The sequence below is a fragment of the Lygodium microphyllum genome, chromosome 22 (assembly GCF_053477565.2).
Source record: "Lygodium microphyllum isolate KBCC chromosome 22, Lygodium_microphyllum_v1.1.10, whole genome shotgun sequence".
Classification (NCBI taxonomy): Eukaryota; Viridiplantae; Streptophyta; class Polypodiopsida; order Schizaeales; family Lygodiaceae; genus Lygodium; species Lygodium microphyllum.
The window spans coordinates 67,870,313-67,890,714 of NC_141156.1; the positions used below are offsets into that span (position 1 = coordinate 67,870,313).

The following is a 20,402-nucleotide window of genomic DNA, read 5'->3' on the forward strand; positions in this document are numbered from 1 at the left end:
GAATACAATTTATAGCAAGCAGGTTGTCAGAAAAACTATCATGGATTGCAGGAAACTGTCCCAAATAGCAAGAAGCTGGTTCTGAACTATAAGAAAAGGAGTCAGATACTTACATGTTGTATACATCACTGAATACCTAAGTTGCAACTATGGAAAATGCTCAAGGCACTGACAACATCACTCAAATTGTGGGAGAAAAGCTAGAGAACAACAATTTTTCTTTATGGAAGTTCCGTATGAAGAATTTTTTGGTTGGTAGAGGTTATTGGGACTTATGTAAAGGTGATGAAGCTAAACCTGAAATACATGAAAGGAATCCAATAAATGATCAGAAAAGGGCTCATAAGCTATGGACTAAGAGAGCATGCAAGGTGTTACATTGGTTTTCCTTATGTATATCAAATGTTATGGTTATATAGATTACTAGATGGAGTTTCCCAAAGGATGCATGGGACATACTCATGAAGAATTATGGAAACGTAACACATGCAAGAAAGATTTAGCTAAAGCAACAGTTCAATAACATGTCTAGGAATGGCAAAAGCATTCAGGCCTACACTACAAAGATCAAGAACATAGCGGATCAGCTTGCCACCATTGGATCTTCAGTGTTTGAGGATGATATGATTGTAGTGACATTGAATGGACTTGGCAAAGAGTATAAAGCATTTGATACGTCTATTTCTGTGAGAGCTCAATCCCTTGATTGGGATGAGCTAATTAATTTGCTGCTGCATGAGGAAGTTAAGCTTGGGCTGAATACATATTCTAGTACGTCTCAAAGCAAAGACATTATTCTTTACTCTAGCCAACGTGGTAGAGGCAATAGAGGCCGTGGCTCTTTTTGAGGTCGAGGAGACACTCAAAATGCTTATGGACAACATCGAGACATAATGCTTGGCATGGCACAAATATACAAGGCCAGCGTGGATCTTGTTGCTATGCATCCATAGATCTGATACCATGTTAAGAGAAAGAGAGAGTATGAGAGAGATACACAAGACATGCTCCCAAAGAATGATTCATATTGATGTAGAGTTAGTATATATAGGTGAGACCCAAGTCAAGTGAGAGATGATATATATACCAAATCTTGCTGAAAATATAACCCCAGATCAAGAGAGGGAAGATGTGCCACAAACAAAGAAGATCGAAGGAAAGAAGAAAGGCAAGCACCTAGGCTACAAATTTCAGTCTGACATAGAATCTGCAACCGATCTCAAACGAGTCCTAGAAGAACGAATTCTGGGAAGAAAAATTGAATTTACCTTAGGTGAAATTTTCAAAATTGCCAAACATAAATTTCATGATGTAATTGTTAATGTAATCAAAAGAAAAAGACAATATGTTGTTGATGATGCTGAAGAAATAGTGCATGCTTTTTTGCAAGCTCTTCGAGTCTTTGTGTAGGATCAAGAGAAACTGACTACACAAGGAATTCAACTTGAAGCAATTAAAGAGTTAATTGCAACAATTGAATTTGAAGATAAAGAAAGCATGGATGCAAAAATTAAAGAAGTGAAGGCTGAAAATGTAATGGTCGACTGGCCCAAACCAGTTGGGCAGCCCACCTCTCAAAAAGAAGGTCATCTACAGCACATGCATGATGAGGAAGAAGCCCGATTCATTACAAGCAGTCACTACTCTCGTACACATTGGGAAAGAGCAACAATGGAGACATCGTCAAAATTGGAGAAAAAGAAACACCATGTATTGCACTCTTAGACCATGGTTCTGAGATAAACGTCATGGCAAGGAGTCTCTATGAAAGCGGTGGATGGCCCATATATGTTGATCCAAGTTGGCAAATGAGAGAAGCAAAAAACTCTTCTGGAGAGTTACATGCTGCATGTCCTAATGTGCAAGTAACTATTGGAGACATAAAAGATAAATTTCACTTTTTTGTTCAAGACTCTTGTAGTTACCCTATCATTCTTGGGTAACCTTATATTTCTAAAGCCCGCTTGGAAACAAAAGCTCTTGAGGATGGTTCTTCCTATGATCGAATCCGAAGCAAGGATAATGAACGAGCTTTCCAATTTCTTACTGTGTGTGTTAACCATCATCGAAACTGGTATCGACTGCATCATATAGATTACTACTTACACATTGACTGAAATATATGCAGTTGCTCATACAGAAAATCAATCCGTAGAGGTATGTACATTGGATTTTTATCAAACAATTCAAGAATTTGTTGAGCAGGAAGACATTGGTTTACTCAACAAGGCTGAAGTGCAAGTGGAGACAAAATGCAAGACGGTGGATAAGAAAGTCAAGCATGTCCCACTGCTTCCTCCTGAAAGTGAAGGGCTGGTTGATAGGGCAGCAAATCAGCCAAGTCTTCGTAATCCTTCCAATATTGGTCATAAGTTCACATCTAAAAGTATAAAAGAGCTCAAAATATGTGAAAATTCTTTCCTTTCACCGGCTGAAAAAACACTCTTTTATGCAAATGCTAATGAAACATGGAAAAGCTTTTGCATTTCAACCAAGTGAAATAGGCTGTGTGAATCCAAACATTGTGGCTCCTATGGTCATTTTTACGGTCCCACATGTGCCTTGGAACCTCAAGCCTATTCATGTTCCAAGGGTGCATTTGCCCAAATTACTGGAACTTCTAAATGAAAAGATCAAAATGAAGATTTTAAAACCTTGTTCAACACCTTACTTGAACCGATGGTTTACCATGCCCAAGAAAAATGGATATTTACGATTCATTCAAGATCTATAGCCTTTAATCGTGTCACAATCCGAAATGTGGTTCGGGTCCAATTATTGACCTGTTTGTTGAAGCTTTTGCAGGTAGAGCAATTTATTCTATGGGTGACCTATATTCTGGTTATGACTAATTTCACCTTTCATTAGAGAGCCAAGACATTACCAGAATGAAGACTTCTCTTGGATTGGTCCGCATGTGCACTCTACCAAAAGTACAACAAACTCTGTAGCCCATATGATGAATGCCATGCACAAAGTCTTAAGGGACTTTATTCCACAACTTACTCTTCCATTTCTTGATGATGTACCTATCAAAGGGATGTGAAGTCAATGAAAAGAATGAGGAGCTTGACGAAGGTGGTTGTAGGACATTTCTAATCAACCATATTCATGATTGTGACAGGATTTTGACAAAGCTAGAAAAAGTTCACCTTACTTTTTCTGGAGCTAAATCGATCCTTGGAGTTGAAGAACTCCTAGTGGTCGGACATCTGTGTGGCCTGTATGGACGCAAATCTTCACCAATCAAGATAGATGCCATCAGTAAAATGCAAGAAAAATGCACAAATATTTCAGAGGTGAGAAGATTTCTTAGCACATGTGTATTCTATCTCATATGGATACCACAATTTGCTCATGTAGCCGAAAATCTTTATCAATTATTAAGAAAATGACAAAGATTCTCATGGAATAAAGAGCATACTCTTACTATGCGTAAATTAAAGAAGCTGTTAATTTCAGCCCTCACTCTCAAAAGCACTGATTATTCAAATGTCAACCCATCATCCTGGTTGTGGATACAAGTCCCATTGGGATAGGATGGGTTGTTGGCCAAGAGGATCTTGAAGGTAACATGTATGCAATTCATTTTGTAGCAAAGGTTCTCAATGAACGTCAAAGAAGGTATGCACAAGTAAAAAGGGAATTGTGGGGAGTTGTAACATCATTAAAGTGTGATTGTGAATACTTTATAAGTGATTCCGTAGTGCTAGAAACTGGTTGTCTTCCACTCGGGCATGATTGCCAATTGCTCTACACCTAACATTGCTATGCTAAGATGGATTGCATATATTAACTCTCTCAACCCTGAATTAAAGCATATTGCAGGAAAGGCGAATCTAGTTGCTAACATGCTATCACGTGCAAGATATGACAATGAAGAAGAGCTGATGGAAGAAGATGAAGCTGAAGAATCTATACTTGTTGAATTTCATTCCATGGCTACTAAAAGTACATTTTCAGTTGCTGCATATACAAACCCAAAGCTGAATCTTGCAGGTGAAGCTGATCTTTTTAATGGTATATCATTAAGTACAGTAAGAACAAGAAAAGGTACTGTTGTAAATTAGCATACATAAACAAAGATCAAAGATTTATCTATGGAAGAAGGGTGGTCAACTAGAAGCCAACATGCTCATTGCATTGCTCAAGTTCTAGTTTATTTCCTTGACGAAGATTATGAAGAAGATTAGCTGAAAATTGGCCAATATTTGAGCACAATGAAGAAGGAGGAGTCTTGGACCGATGAAGCGTTCAAGCATATTAAGAAGAAATCTTATGGATTTTTTCTTAAAGAAGGGCATCTATGGAAGCACGCAAAGAAGAAGAAAGGAGCACCTATCCGAGTTTTAGGTAACAAAAGATTGCAACAATAGGTAATGAAGGAATTTCATGAAAGCATGTGGGCTGGCCATAGAGGCATATGAGGAACCTTTAGTAAAGTCAAAGAAAAATATTGGTGGAAAAACATGTATTGGGACATAGCACATTTTGTTGAAACCTGTTATGTGTGTCAGATGTATTCGATGGTCAAGCATCGAGATAGGTTACAACCAACTTATCCTTTTTCTATACATTATATATGGGTTATTGATCTTATAAGTATGCCTACAGGAATATGAAATATGCGATATTTAGTGCTTGCAAGAGAGGATCTAACCAATCAAGTTGAAGGCAAAGCCTTAACAACCAAGAGCACTCAAGCTATTTGTCATTTTTTGCTTGAAGAAGTGTTTTGTAGATATGGTTGTGTGGGTTAAAGCAACTGCATATAGAGGAGAGTTGGATGTTGATGAGGCATGCATCTTCTTTGCTCAATTGGGTATTAAGTTGGCTTTAACATCAGCCTACAACCCTGAAGGCAATGGGAAAAGTGAGAGAGGGCATCAGCCTATTCTCAAAGCTCTAGCAAATTCTTGCAGAGGAAAGATCAAAGAATGGCCTAAAATGCTACCTTTTGCATTATGGGCTGATCGAACTACTCAAAGTACAATGACTGGCTATATGCCAGCTGAACTTATGCATGGACAACAACCAATTATGCCAATTGAATAATCTATTCTCACATGGAGTCTTCTACCTTGGGAGGAAGGCATTAGTAGAGTAGAGTTGCTGACTTTGCACATATGGCAGCTAGAAAGAAGGCCTGAAGATGTTCAAGCAGCTATTAAGAAGGTAAAGACAGCAAGACTAAAGAACAAAATAAGATTTGATAAGTGACATCGACTTCGGCCAAGAGCTATCCAAGAAAATGATTAGGTGCTTATCTATGATAGCAGCCTAGATAATCAATACAGTGCTTCTAGTAGGAAGATAGTCAAGTGTGGCCATAGCTGGAAAAAGAATCAAGCTCTTCAAATGAAGAGAAAGTTCAACATACGAGTTATAAGACTTTGATATAATTCAAGTGCATGAAGACATAGAGGAAGAAGAAGAGGTAGAAGATGAAGACATCGACATGGTAGAAGATACTTCTTTTGACACTGCAAATATGTAAGGCTTTGGCACATGCCAGAGGATGTGCAGGTTAGAAGGGGGTGGATGTCCTACCTCTACGTGCACATCGTGTGAAAAACTCTAGAGTACGGCTTTCTTATTGATTTAGAGAGCCAATCCCATTTTAGACATTAGTGTTAGTGTCCATGATTCAAAATATTAGATTTTTGGATAAGTTTTAGCCAATTTATGATATTTAGATATTATCTCTTTTAAAAGTCCATAAAGTTGTAGATAGCTTCTAGAATAGGATGACATGTAAAAGAAAGCAAGTAGCTTTTAGCTATTTTGGAAGGATTTTATGTAAAAAGAGAGATGGATGAAATTGCACACGTCACGATCGTTGTTTTCAGGCAATGAGCAACACTCCGAAGTGGGAGATGAAGAAGAACTGATCTGGCTAAATTTTGGCCAAGTGTCCTGGTATTTAACCTCCCTTTTGGAGCTAATGGAAGCATCAGATTGGCGATCTGAGCAGCATAGAGGAATGTATTATTCTCTACACGTTTTTGCCTATTAGAGTTTTATCTTCTCATAATGCTGAAATAAACTGACAGGCTTCATATCTGTTAGTATTCTTCTTCATTTTTTATTTCTTTCTGGGAGTATTCTTCTACGTCTTCTATTTCTTCAAACCCCTTCTCTTCCATCTACTCCTCTCCTTGAATCTCCCTTCACCCTACTGTCTCTTACCCCTGTGGTGGACTTTCGACACCAAACACTCTGACCTGCTATCATCATAGGTGGATTCTTGAAGATATTTGGGCTAATTTGGGGCTGAATTTTTCAGCCATATTCAGAGAATTAGCTACACCATTGTTCCTTTAATTCATTTCTTACTCTATAGAAGACATCTTGTCAAAATATGCAAGTATTATGTGCCCTTATGGTAGGGAAATGTTTGTAGATCATTCATAGATGCTTTGATTTGAAAAGAGGAGCGTTTTCTCTTATTTCTTGGCTGTGGTACCTTATCTTTTTAGGAACTCAATTTGAAGCTCTCTTGAAGCAAGTCTCTTTGCCCTACAAGCCTTGTAATTGACTCATAAGCTTTTATCCCTAACAGTCTACATTGAATGTAATCCTACAAAGTTGATTCATGCTATGGCATCATCTATGAATGATGGGATGCAGAGTTTTTTATGATACATGACAGCATATTGTACTTGATTTTATACTTGGTGATTGCTCTTACAATCAATAAAACAAGCTTGATTTGAGTTAGAACTTATGAGATAATACTCTTGTGATCTTTGCTAAGAACATGCAGTTGGAAGCTCTATTAAAGTTCTTCAAGAACGTGGCTTGAAACCCCTTTCATTGACCGTGAAGTACCTCTTGAGCCTTTAAACATTCACTATAATCTACTTATCTATTGAAGACACATCTCCATCTATCTTGTCTAGTTTTCTTGCCAAACCCATGTGGTTACCTTCAACCCTACATGCTGCGACAGTGTGGATGCGGAGAATGGGGGGGCTTTGTAGGTATTAGAGCACTCTACCCTATTTTGGGGCCAAAAAGGGGGGGTAGTCCCCCATCATTCATGCAAATGTGGATGCCATGTAGGCTCCATTTGGAGCATTAGGCATCATTAAAACCCTTTGTCATATTTCAAGGGCAAAAAAAATGGGGGACAGAGACCCCCCATCGTCTACGTGGACATGGATGATGGGGGGGATCTTTCTCCCCTTTTTCGCCCTTGAAATAGATAGAATGTGGCACAGGTGGAGCTTGATCATAGTAATAAACCTCAAATTGAAAGTCAATAGAGTGGGATTGGTGGAACCAAAGAGTATGATAGGGAGAACGAGATTAAATCTGTAGTGATCAATTAGTAGTGCCGATGGCACAATATGTGGAACACAACGATCATTACTGCGGTGGCCTTAAACCAAGCCTTTTTGGTTGATAAATAGTGGATGAGTTCCTCAAAAGCGTTAACAACATGTAGCAGCCATGCAATGCCAAAATTAGAGCATAGATTTGGTTTGTTGAGATGAGCTGGACAATCATGTGAGCAAGATAGATGGTTGAGATTCACTAACCCATTAAACAATCAAGAGAAGGTGACAGAAGCAATAGTTCCCCAAAATATGTAAGAAACTTTAGCTTAAGAATAGGGTTATATTTTGGAAACTGTGGGCTAACTTAGAACACTAGCCAAAAAAATCCCATGGGCTTCACCTTGATGGAAGCCATTGGAGGTACAGGACATTAACCACTATACATAGCGGAATATTTAGCAGGCATGCTACTACAATAGGTATTACTACTCACAATTAGGAATGGGGGTGAAGAGGGTATAAGAGAGAGGGGAAAGGAGTGAAGGGTCAAAGTGGCCATTACTCTAGGAGAAGGTGAAAAGCCTGGTGATGGGGTTGGAGGCCACCATGAGGAATTATATGTAAACCATAGTTTTAAAGAAGCTTGATCTCTTAGGCATCATTCAGGGATTTGTAGTAGTGATGCCACACTCAATGATTGGCTTTCAAAAGATCTATATTCCCACCCTGAAATAGTGCTATGTTTGGGAGATAGGCAAACCCAACATATAAAAAACCTTACTTCTACTAAAGCAATGTGGGATTGACTATAGTCGACTGTAGCCAACTTACAAATTCAGATACATATATATGCAAGTTGCAACCCTAAAAAATCTTATGCAACTGACCCTTCCTAAAAATACTGATGTTTTGGCCTTCATAAATAATTGGCAATTAGAAATTTGTATTTGACAAGTTATCATCGTAATTTCCATTGTCTTCATCTTTTGACATGCGGGAAACAAACAAAGAAAAAGGAAGCATGCATGTGGACTGCCACCCTTCTTCTTGTTCACATGGAACACAAGAAAAGCTTGCCTTATATGCAAGAGCATTACTATCTTTAAAATTGAGCAAAGAAGTAATGCAACTCATGCAAGCCCACGTGACCAAAAACTTGGTAGTTCACGTATACTAGTCTTGAAATATACACGATCCCCAGCATGCGTCATGTACACACACAAAAGCACAAAGTATAAGTGTGCATGAACCAAATGGGGACCATACATTGTTCAACATTTAGGCATGAGTTCTTTGTAGTAGACACTTGAACAAATCATCGTGGAGAATTTAAGCATATACATTTAAGTCCACAAGCCTAGACAGAACCATTGTAAAGGATCCAACAAGGAGAGGCCCTCTCTTATTGCAATAAGAGTATGAGCATATCTTCTTTGGTTGAATGTGAATAGAAGGAAAGTCTAATATACTAGAAAGAAGTGTCAAGTCTTGATGGTGGTCGCACAAACATTAGCAAAGGAGTTTGAGGATGAACATACTCAGCAATTGGAAGCAACCTTCTTGTGGAGAAATAGCCTTTCAACCCCTTTGATAATAAACCTATTATGACTTGATTAGAGACATTCTTATCAACTGGATTGCTATAAACCTTGAACATGAAATGATAAAAATTTTATGATAGTGGAACTACTATAATGAGGAACACTTCTTTTTTAGCTAAATAACATCCATAAAAAAACTCACTACTGGTTTTGTTCTACGATAACCTTGTGATCTTCTTAGAAATGCATGAAAATTATCCATGTTTGCAATTACTAGCATGCCAATTGATGAAAAATGCATCGAAACTTTAATACTTTTATTGATTCAATATGCACCGAGACTAGGTAAATTTTAAGCAATTCAATATGTAGGTTTTAGTATGGTGATCTAGTATGCCCCAAAAAGTATCACGAAAGCCATATGTACATAAGTTCTTGAGGTTTATGAACTAAACCCAACCCAAGGCATGTAGCTATATGGCCCACTTCTATAAATTCAACAAAACCAATACCAAAGTTAAGATGTTGAATGAGCGGTGGATTTTTGCCCCAGGAAAGTGCTCAAAATTTACCAAAAAATCCGAATTTCAAGGGAAATTTGGATTCTATCGAAGGCGGTAGAGGCAATTGGGTTGATTTTTTGGAGTGTCAGGTGGGACTTTTGGAAGTGGTTGGTAGTGGGGGACTTTGAGTCGGTCAGGCAAAAATTTATGGGAGTCAAATTGGAGGTCAGGAAGACGAAGTGCGGGAGGTTGGACATGTCAAAACCAAAAAGGGCAAACATTGGAATTAAATGGGCAAGAGTTTTGAGCATGCCCTTTAGGGGACTTTTAAGGGGCCCTTAATTAAAAAACGATTTTGGGGGGGGGGGGGGGGGCACCGTTTCAAAATGGCGGCCTGCAGTACATGCCGCCCCCCACCTTTTTGGTAACGTATGGTGGAGAAGGGGCTATAGGGCTAAAGAACAATGGGCATGGTAGACCACATCAGTGAATTTTGGGGTTTCTTCACTCTCAATCCCTGCCTCGGGCTTGTGCAATGACTACTTGGTTGCTGAGATTCAAACTCAATCTTTCTCTCTCCTCCCTCTCTCTCTTCCAAATGGCAATTCATGTGGGGAAAATCAAGAAGAAGAGGGGCTGAAGGATGCTTGTTCGGCGGTGATCGGATTGCTCCAAGATCAAGAGGAGGTTGAGGCAAGGTGTTTAGCATTGAAGAACGATCACTGGGTGGTCCATTGGTAGTCTGCATTAATTATCAAAAAACCCGCAACACACGCATAAGCGGCATGCCTCATTTTTACAAAGAAATTTTGCTTCTTTTCGATGCTTGATGGTCTAAATGAAATTTATCTGGAACAAAAGTTTGTTTGGATCTTTTTTGCATCAAATTGAGGCCTGCACATAAAAGAAATGCAAAATCATAATGATAAATAGTCGTAATAATTAAATTCCAACCCAAAAAGCGCATTTTTAGAGTAAAAATGAAGATTTTGTTGGTTTTAGGTGGGAAAAAGAGATGTGCATGGAATAAAATTCTGATAAAAAACATCTTTTAGCTATCATAATCAGTTAGTAATCATAGATTTAAAAAAACCTATTTTTATGAATAAATAAATAGTAAAAATAGCAAAAAATGAGAAAAAATAGGTTTTCGTGCTTTGAAAATTAATAAAAAATATGAGTAATGTCCATGAATGTTTGGCAAGGTTGAGGCATGAGGTATAGCCTTAGCTCACCCTTTTTTTGTATGTTTTAGTGCGTTTTTATTACTTTATACATTGAAAATGATTAAAAAAAAACCCTACACCTTTGCAACGATGCAACACATAAGCAGTAGGGGGAAAGAAGGGTTGTGGAAGTGTTTAAGTGTAGAAAATAAAGTAAAGTATGATCTTTTGTTTGTGCACATCATATACCCTGGCTCGACACATAGTCCATTAGGGGGAGCAAGCTCTAGTTCTTTCCCCCCTCCAATCAGTTCCTCCACTTCGAGTAGACCTCTAGTTCCAGTTATTCAAATCCCTGTAGTAGCACCGAATCTGATTGTTATCATGGCAGCACAACCCATTTCCATACCTGATGGAATGCTAGATTTGCTAGCTCTAGGTCTCCCCCTACCCATCCTCAATGGGTTAGTGGAGGAAGATGTGGAACTGCACATTAATGAGTTCCAAAAGTTGATGTTTAATTGTCGCATCCAAGATGAGGGACATCTAATGATGTTCTTTAATATGACTCTCAAATGAAGAGCTACCATATGGTATAACATCCTAGAGACCGGAACCATAACCACCATTGATCTTTTTTTCGAAGCTTTTCAAAGGGAGTTTACCCCTGAAAGGGGTGGTCAATATTGGCTGCGTGTATTAAACGTGACATGTCAAGAGCCACATGAGGATATTTGAGCATATGCCAATAAGTTAAAAGAGGTCTTTCACAAATTCCAAGCCTCTATCCCTATTCGAGAAACTGCCCAACTGCAATATTTCTTGCATGGTCTAGATTTCAATATTCAGGTGCAGTTGAGTAGTGTCACTTTGCTGGATGTAGACACTGCCATTAGATGAGCACAAGAAGTAGAATCCCGACTACAAGCGGCTTATGCCTCTTGAACCAATCTTAATATGGTTTGGTTCCAGGAAATAATTTGGCATTGGCCAATGGCAATGGAAATCAAGGGATAGCTACGACTAACCTGAATGGGAGAGGAAGCATGGTCCAAAATGTACCTTTATTATTGCTTGCTCCTCCCACTATGACTACGCATGGCTAGTCAGATGGCTCCACCGAATGCTAGAGGCCAAGTATTGAACTCCAATGTTGCTCATATGAGTCAGCAATAGCCAATGCCCAATTAAATTGTTAAGCCAATGGATTGACGGATAGACGATCAAGGCTATCAGTCAAGTGCCTCAAATGTTATTGTGCCACTATGCACACATCATGTGAAAAATCCTAGAGTGCGGCTTTCTTATTGATTTAGAGAGCCAATGCCATTTTAGAAATTAGTCTTAGTGTCCACGGCTCAGAAATATTAAATTTTTGGACAAGTTTTAGCCAATTTATATTATTTTAGATATTATTTCTTGTAAAAATCCATAAAATTGTAGACAACTTCTAGAGTAGGATAATATGTAAAAGAAAGCATGTAGCTTTCAGCTATTTTGAGAGGATTTTATGTAAAAAGAGAGATGGATGAAATCACGTGCATCCCAATCGCTGTTTTCAGGCAATGAATAACACTCCGAAGAGGGAGATGAAGAAGGAGTGATCGGACAGAATTTTGGCAAGGTGTCTTGGTATTTAACCCCCCTTTTCAGAGCCAATGGAAGCATCAGATTGGCGATCTGAGAAGCATAGATGAAGGTATTATTTTATACTTTTTTTAATCTATTAGAGTTTTATCTTCTCATAATGTTGAAATAAACTGACATGCTTCATCTTTGTTAGTAGTCTTCTTCATTTTCTATTCATTTTTGGGAGTATTCTTCTATTTCTTCAAACCCCTTCTCTTCCATCTACTCCTCTCCCTGAATCTCCCTTCAAACTGCTGTCTCTTACCCCCATGGTGGACTTTTGAAACCAAACACTCTGACACCAAGTTAGGGAAGTTTATGCTATCATCAGAGGTGAATTTTGGAAGATATTTGGGCTGATTTGGGGCTAATATCTTCAGCCATATTCATAGAATTAGCTACAACAGTGTTCTTTTAATTAATTTCTTACTCTACAAAAGATATCCTGTAAAACTATGCAAGCATTATGTGCCCCTATGGCAGGGCAATGTTTGTAGATCATTCATAGATGCTTAGAGTTGAGTTAAGAGGAGTTTTTTTTCTCTTATTTCTTGGTTGTGGTAACTTATCCTTTTAGGAGCTCAATTTGAAGCTTTCTTGAAGCAAGTCCCTTTGCCCTACGAGCCTTGTAATTGACTTATTAGCTTTTATCCCTAACAGTCTACATTGAATGTAATCATGCAAAGTTGATTCATGCTATGGTATCATGTATGAATGATGTGATGTAGAGTTGTTTATGATACATGACAGCATATTGTACTTGATTTTATAAATAGTGATTGCTCTTATAGTCAAGAAAACAAGCTTGATTTGAGTTAGATCTTATGAGATAATACTCTTGTGATCTTTGCTAAGAATATGTAGTTGGAAGCTCTATTAATAGCTTCAAGCTTGGCTTGAGACCTTCAACCCTTCTCTTATCTCTACTATCTCTCGAGTCTAAGCTTTTCTCTCAAACCCCTATGATTGACCATGAAATACCTCTTAATACTTTGAGCATTCACTATAATATACTTATCTCTTGAAGACACATCTCCATCTATCTTGTCCATTTTTCTTGTCAAACTCCTGTGGTGACCTTCAACCCTACGTGTTGCTACAACATCCTTAGCGATGTTAAGGACATGATGCAACACTACGCTGATATGATTTCTAAGAAATTTATACAAATAGCCGTTGATGTTAATTTTCTTAAAAAACAACAAAATTTGATAGGGAGTCGACGCCCTAAAGAGGATGGCCCATCAAGATTTAGTTGTAAATGTTGTGGTGGCTAGCATTACCCTCAAAATTTTCCCAACATCAAATGTCATATTTGTGGGAAGTCCGGCCATTTGGAAGCCACCACTACAAGGGAATGGGACAATAGCGACGCCAATTAGCGACGGTGGATATCGGCGTCGCTATTGGCGTCGCTATATGCGTCGCATTTGCGACGCAAATAGCGACGCCAATAGCGACGCCACAGGGAAAAAAAGCGCGGCCGAAACCAGAGCGCCGTTTTCATTTTCTTTTCTTCGCCTTTTGAGAGAGAGAGCGAGGGAGAGAGCGAGGGAGAGAGCCAAGGCTTTGTGAGAGAAGAGGAGGAAGAGACTTGCTGCCACCGCCGCCGCCACCGTCGTTGTTCGCGAAGGAGAGGAGGAGCCCTCGTTGCAAAGAGAAGCCGCCCACGCTCGCCATATCTCATTGGTGAGTCTCCCTCTCTCTTTCTTTTACTTGTTGAAGGTTTAAATCGTTCTCTTTTGTTTGTTTAGGAGAGGAAAAGAAAGAGAAGGAGAGGGAGAGGGAGAGAGAGGGAGAGAAAGAGAAAGAGAGTGAGAGTGCATTCTCTCTCTCTCTCTCCCTTTTGCTTGTTTAATGTTTAAATTACTTTCTTCTTTGCTTGTTTAGGAGAGGAAATGAGAGAGTAAGAGAGAAAGAGAGGGAGAGGGAGAGGGAGAGGGAAAGAAAGAGAAAGAGAAATAGAGGGAGAGGGAGAGGGAGGGGGAGGAAATAGGAGAGGGAGAGAAAGAGAAAGAGAGGGAGAAGGAGGGAGAGTGCATTCTCTCTCCCTCCCTCTCCCTTTTGCTTGTTTAATGTTTGAATCACTTTATTTTTTGCTTGTTTACGAGAGGAAATGAGAGAGAAAGAGAGTGAGAGGGAGAGGAAGGGGAAGGAAATGAAAGAGGGATAGAAAGAGAAAGAGAGGGAGAGTGCATTGTATCTCTCCCTCTCCCTTTTTCTTGGAGGATGTTTAAATCACTTTATTTTTTGCTTGTTTAGGAAATGAGAGAGAAAGAGAGATAGAGAGGGAGAGGGAGAAAAAGAGAAAGAGAGGGAGAGGGAGAGGGAGAGGGAGAGGGAGAGGGAGGGGGAGGGGAAGGAAATGAGAGAGGGAGAGAAAGAGGGAGGGGGAGGGAGAGGGAGCGAGGGAGAGGGAGAGGGAGAGGGAGAGGGAGAGGGAGAGGGAGAAAGAGGGAGGGAGAGGGAGAGGAAGGAGGAGGGAGGAAATGAGAGAGGGAGAGAAAGAGAACGAGAGGGTGAGGGAGAGGGTGAGAGAAAGAGAGGAAGAGAGGGAGAGGGAGAGAAAGAGAGGGAGAGGGAAGGGAAGGAAATTTAAGATAATATACGTATTGATAATGGTATGCAATATGCTTTGCATACAGCCACGTACTTCATCAAAATGAACCCAAAATTATTGTTATAGAAGAAGAAACCCTTAAATTGAGTATAGGATAATTTCTCTCAGGTCTTATGACTATGAGTAGAATTGATTGAAATAAATTTTATTACTATAGTTATAAAATTTCATAGATGGCGCGCATTAATTTTAAAATGGATTACTTATACTCAAAGCCGAGATATAACAAAAAATTATCTACCGGGACAAACAAATCGTTGAGCATGATACAAGGTCGAGATATAACATCGGAAAATCTCTCGACTACTATATACAATGCGGGGATTTTATTTTTGCGGGCGTTCATTTTCGTTCTTTTCTAATCAATCTCTTTTTTTCGAGCTTTTTCGTGCAACATATCCATTCTGCATATAGATAGTCTTACTTAAGGAGTACGACACATTGCATTTACATGAACACACACACATCAAAAAAACAAAACCAACGGAAAACTAGTAAAATATATTCGTGTCAAATAGTTGCAAGGTACACTCTTCCTAAAAACAAATCAAAGATCCCAATGCATGTAATCTCTTAGACAAAATCGGGCATAGTCACATGACGAAGTGTATAATAAACATATATATAAAAGTAGTAACAAAATGAAATGTCTAGAGTCTCTCGAAAAAAAAAACACACTCTCTCTCAGCATGGTACCGGTCCACACACTATGGTGGACAAACACTCCCCATAGAGCACATCATCTATTTCTAGACACATGCAATGTCTCATCTCCTCTGCACTGGCCCACGCCAAACCACCACACCCCGCAAACACATCCAAAACATAGTCGTAGCGTTTCGTAAATGTAGCTAGTAACCACCTAACCATATCACCAATCACATATCACCAATCAAGATACAGAATCTTTGCGGCCATGCAAGTAGAAACAATGAAAATACCATACAAGGTAACCTGAGAGCAAAAACATGCAAGACTACTTACCGAAAGAAAAGATGAGACCTCTCTGCTCCGCCTCTGACAATGACACCATCAACGTCCATGGGAAAGACACAATCATCCATCATGTAGCTACGATACGCTGGAAACAATCTCTCTGAAATCTTCTCCCCAGCCTCTCTGTCGTAGCAAGGCACAACATGACCAGCACGATGCCAAAGACACACAGTAAGATCAAGTACCTATTCACGAGTGGAATTAGAATAAGTGATCCATGTTTTTATTTAAAGCATGTAACATAAACTTTATTTAGAACATACAACCGTACGTTCAACGTATCCAACTTTGTTATCTTACCGCCTCTCTAGTAACGGGATGTCGATAAGCCTTGGAGTCACACATGAGTGTCCAAGTGCGGTGAAGCACAAACCCCACCCTTGCTGCATCCGTAATAAACTCACCTATATGCTCTGCTAAGCACATAGTGACTAAGAATCCCTGGTCGGCCAAATACTCGCGAGCAAGGTCCATACAACCCATAACTAGACCCTTTGAGAACGTGTTCCACTTGGGAATAGTCATGCCCTCTACAAACAACATTGGTATTATGATATATGAGAAGTGAGTTTGATGTAAACCTTGTGTGATAGAAAGCATAACTTACCCAAAGGGATGGGACCTAGAGCATCCACAAGCAAGCTCGTAGGAAAATCCGCAAATATCAATCGAGCCACCTCTTGACATGGAACTCCATCTTTGCTATAAAGATGCATCTTTTGTGTTGCCAAAAACTTGTTGATGCTATACACAAAACAACATAGTCATTAATGCAAAGTAACCGATGATGCAATGCTATATGCAACATGTAAATTGATGTTCTTGCAATATGTAGTTGTCATGTCTACCTATCAAGGGCAAATCTATCAATTTGGGTCACATCCACTAATAGAGCATCGACATATGTTTGATACTGGAACCCTGCAACAATTATCTCAAAGTAATTTATTTTTAATAATCATACACGAATTTCAAGTTAATATAAGACTTCTCACCTACTAAACGGGTCATAGGTCGCCTCTCCCAATTCTCTCGACCAAGAGATGAATCTGCAACAAAGGAGGTGGTGGGTGCCATAGAGGACTCTGGCACATTTTTTCTCCCTGGATTACCTTGAGTACCCTGGGTGGCACCTTTGGTAGCCTTGGTTGCTTGCTTCTCTACAGTGGTGGGTGCGATAAGCGGTTCATGAGTATCAACTCCCTCCTTGAATCCTACATAGTATCATTCACCCTTAGACTCCCATGCATGAGCACAAAAACTATTGCTACAAAAGCGACAAGATGTTTACATAGATTGAAGTACTTACTGTCATGCAGATCTTTCTCTTGCTTAGGGATAACCCCCACAGGGTAATCTAGCCACCAAGGGCAAACACTTGCCTCCCATGCCGTCAATTTTCTATCACGTAATGATGGAGAATACATAGTGTTCTCGTCACGAACATCAATCCACTCTCTTGTGAATTGCGGAGCTACATCTAGCCTCTTCTCTTCTACACATTGTAGTATCCACCTGCAACATTCTTGCCAATTACGCAAGCAAATGCATGCAATCTAATATGAAAATCAGACACACAATCTAATATGAAAATGCATGCTAACCTATAAATCACACGTTTGGCTGAAAACGTAAGCTCCGGCATCTTCTCTGCAACATCTGAAGATTTCACTCCATCCAAGAGGTGTACAAAAGCCTACACAAGTTTCACAAGCGCTTAACATTAGCACATATACATTTTAAGAAAGAACTTAAGAAAGCAATATGTTGGCACTGCATTGAGTCAACCTGCATGACATGATTCTTCATGTTAAGCTTAAAGAACTCCTCAAATGAATCTGGTAGCTGTGGACCTTCTACTTGTATCCTATCAATCTGAAGTAGTGCCTCCGAATGCAAGTGAGCCCAATATGTCTCTTTCTTCATGTAAACCCGAAAGAGCTTATAATCACCAAAATGCGGGTATTGGGGGTCTTTGGCCTTTGTGAGACTCATAAGATGCAACAATATTTTTTTCCTGTGATGCACAACAATATACACAAATAGAAAGCATTGAAGAAAAAAGCATCACATACACACACCTTGCGTTATATATACAAATTACCTTTCCGCAGGGATTTTTGAGCTTGTGAGACAATACAGCTTGTCTCTTGTGATCTTGAGCATGCTTGCATCATCCCACTTCAGCCCAAATAACAACTTAAAGAACTCATCACCATTTTGGGGATTAGCAATGGATAGGTATTTGTAACCCCTATCCTTAAGGCGCTCCTCTTCCACCCTTGTAGCCTTCTCCAAACGTTTCTTCCTCTCTACCTCATCTAGACCAAGAGCCTCAAGCTTAGCAGTTTCTTTTGAGATGAAGACATGAAATTCATCCTATCATTCCAAAAAAAAACTAAATTAGAGATAGAAAAGCACATCTCATACAAGTGAGCCATAGAAAGAAAATCACCTTCCATACAAGCTGAGATATCAAACCGCAAGGAGAGTTATACCATGGAGCAACACCATGATAATACCTTGCCTCTATACTCATCTCAACCTCAGCCCACTTCCTCATGGCCGGACTCAATCTATCTAGAATGGAGTCTTTGTTTACAATACCAAACTTTTGAAACATATACACCTCATGCGCAATATTTGGAGTAACATGAGCTCTGGCAATACTATTGAAAACGAACAAAAGCATAATATGAGAATGTAAGTGTAACATATTACAAAGAGGAGCATAGTTAAAGGAAGAAGACTTACGCGTTGGTGGTGTCTAGTGCAAGTAGTAGCTCTGCTTCCTTTGCCTTGGGCACCTCAATGAATTGGCACCGTACACTAACATGGTAGTGAGCACAGTCGGAGTACTCTGTAATTGAAAACCAACAAACATAAGAATGGGATACGAACATTCAATACTTGCATGTATAGTGGACAACTTACTTTCCTTGATGCGTTTCCACCACGTTTTAAGCCTGTGGTTTCCATCCCAAACCAAGAACTTTTTACCCTTAAGGTCTTGCCACTCTCTTCCAAGAGCCCTCTCAAAATCCTCATTTCTTTGACGCCATATTGGACCCCATTCATCTAGATTGCTAGCTGTCACAGACATGGTCTCCCCTCTCGGACCTTCAACTGACACAAGGAAGTGTCCCATAGTCTCAAGATAACCAGTGGAATCAAAGGAAGGAATCAACCACTGGGCATCATCCGTAGCAAATCTGACTGCCTCATGAGCCACTAATCTGCAAAGAGGCACAAGAGGAGGTAGCGTCCTCTTTTTTATATAAAATTGACTCAGCACATCCTTCATCAGTCCTAGAGAGACTTTCTTGCCTAAGTTCCTTGAGTGCTTCTTTTCTTTTTCATCATCATTCTCCCTTTGATCACTATCACCACTCACCTCTTCTTTGTCATCTAGACTATCATGCTGCACATTAGTCTCTGTAGGAGCAGATATTAATAAGTAAAAATTAACAAAAGTAGCATTAAACCAATCATATTTAATACATAACACTGAACAAAGCGTCATATGTAAATGAAATGGACACATAAGTGACTACCTGTGTGCTCCGCAACCCCGTCAATTGTATTGGAGTCCCCATCCACTTGTGCTTCGTCATCAATGTAGACACATCTTTTTGGACCACGTCCTTTCTTTGTTGAAGGAGTGTCCACTGATCTCAAACGTGATGATGCTTCTTGCTCTAAGATCCGCCCAGGAACACATCCTGAACGTAGCTTCATACAGACTTCACGGCTACTATGAGGTGACACACATTTCTTTCTCTTTCTAAGCACTCTTTTAGGTGCCATAACTTTCTCTACACACTTACAAATAGATACACAATCAACCTCTTTAAGATTAACAACACAATCAATCTATTTAAGGTTAGCAACACAATCAATCTCTTTAAGGTCACGGGACAAAGCCACGGACGAAGCCACATGCTTGTGCATAAGCCCACGGATCGTCCGCGCGGACGCGGACGATTGGGGGGTTCAATCTCTTACCTTATTCTCACGAAGCATATGGGACGAAGCCACACGCTTGTATCCATGGGGGGTTCAATCTCTTACCTTGGAGGCTCGTCAGACGGCATACGGGACAGTTGCCATGGGGCATAAGCCCACCCATTGTCCGCGTGGACGCGGACGATTGGGGGGCTTCAAGGTGTTACCTTGGAGGCCCACACGACGGGACGGCATAACCAAATGATGGGACGACATACGGGACAGTTGCCATGGGGCATGAGCCCACCCATCGTCCGCGTGGACGCGGACGATTGGGGGGCTTCAAGGTGTTACCTTGGAGGCCCACACGACGGGACGGCATAACCAAATGATGGGACGACATACGAGACAGTTGCCATGGGGCATGAGCCCACCCATCGTCCGCGTGGACACGGACGATTGGGGGGCTTCAAGGTGTTACCTTGGAGGCCCACGCGACGGCTTAGCCCACACGAAGCATGACCAAATTAACACAACGGCTTAGCCCACACGAAGCAAGACGAAGCTTAAGCCCACCCATCGTCTGCGTGGACGCAGACGATTGGGGGGCTCAAGATAATACCTGGGACGGACGAAGCGTCACGGACGAGGATACGAACAGTCGCGGATTGGGAGGCCACCGTCGTGAGGCACTGTCATTAGTCGCTAGTTGTGGGGCT

The 20,402-nt window shown here is 40.1% G+C and overlaps 2 protein-coding genes and 1 long non-coding RNA gene across 3 annotated transcripts in view; all 3 read right to left on the reverse strand.

The window, feature by feature from the left end:
- Nucleotides 1-16,164, reverse strand: part of LOC148017254 (uncharacterized) — a 98,225-nt gene extending 82,061 nt beyond the window's left edge. The window contains exons 1-3 of the mRNA XM_087662730.1: nt 16,039-16,164; nt 15,727-15,923; nt 15,533-15,604 (exon numbers count right to left, since the gene is read on the reverse strand). Coding sequence (XP_087518856.1) covers nt 15,533-15,604; nt 15,727-15,923; nt 16,039-16,164 — 395 coding nt within the window. The remainder of the gene's footprint in view (nt 1-15,532; nt 15,605-15,726; nt 15,924-16,038) is intronic.
- A 202-nt stretch (nt 16,165-16,366) lies between these two features.
- On the reverse strand, nt 16,367-16,837 carry LOC148017255 (uncharacterized). Its single transcript, XR_015687847.1, has 3 exons — nt 16,734-16,837; nt 16,587-16,659; nt 16,367-16,482 (listed from the first exon to the last, which is right to left on the reverse strand). It is a non-coding gene; the product is annotated as an uncharacterized LOC148017255 (long non-coding RNA).
- A 2,174-nt stretch (nt 16,838-19,011) lies between these two features.
- Nucleotides 19,012-19,509, reverse strand: LOC148017256 (uncharacterized). Its single transcript, XM_087662731.1, has 3 exons — nt 19,293-19,509; nt 19,066-19,173; nt 19,012-19,025 (listed from the first exon to the last, which is right to left on the reverse strand). Exons 1-3 carry the CDS (start codon nt 19,474-19,476, stop codon nt 19,012-19,014), a joined length of 306 nt encoding a protein of 101 aa, XP_087518857.1. The 5' UTR covers nt 19,477-19,509.
- Nucleotides 19,510-20,402: the final 893 nt, after the last annotated feature.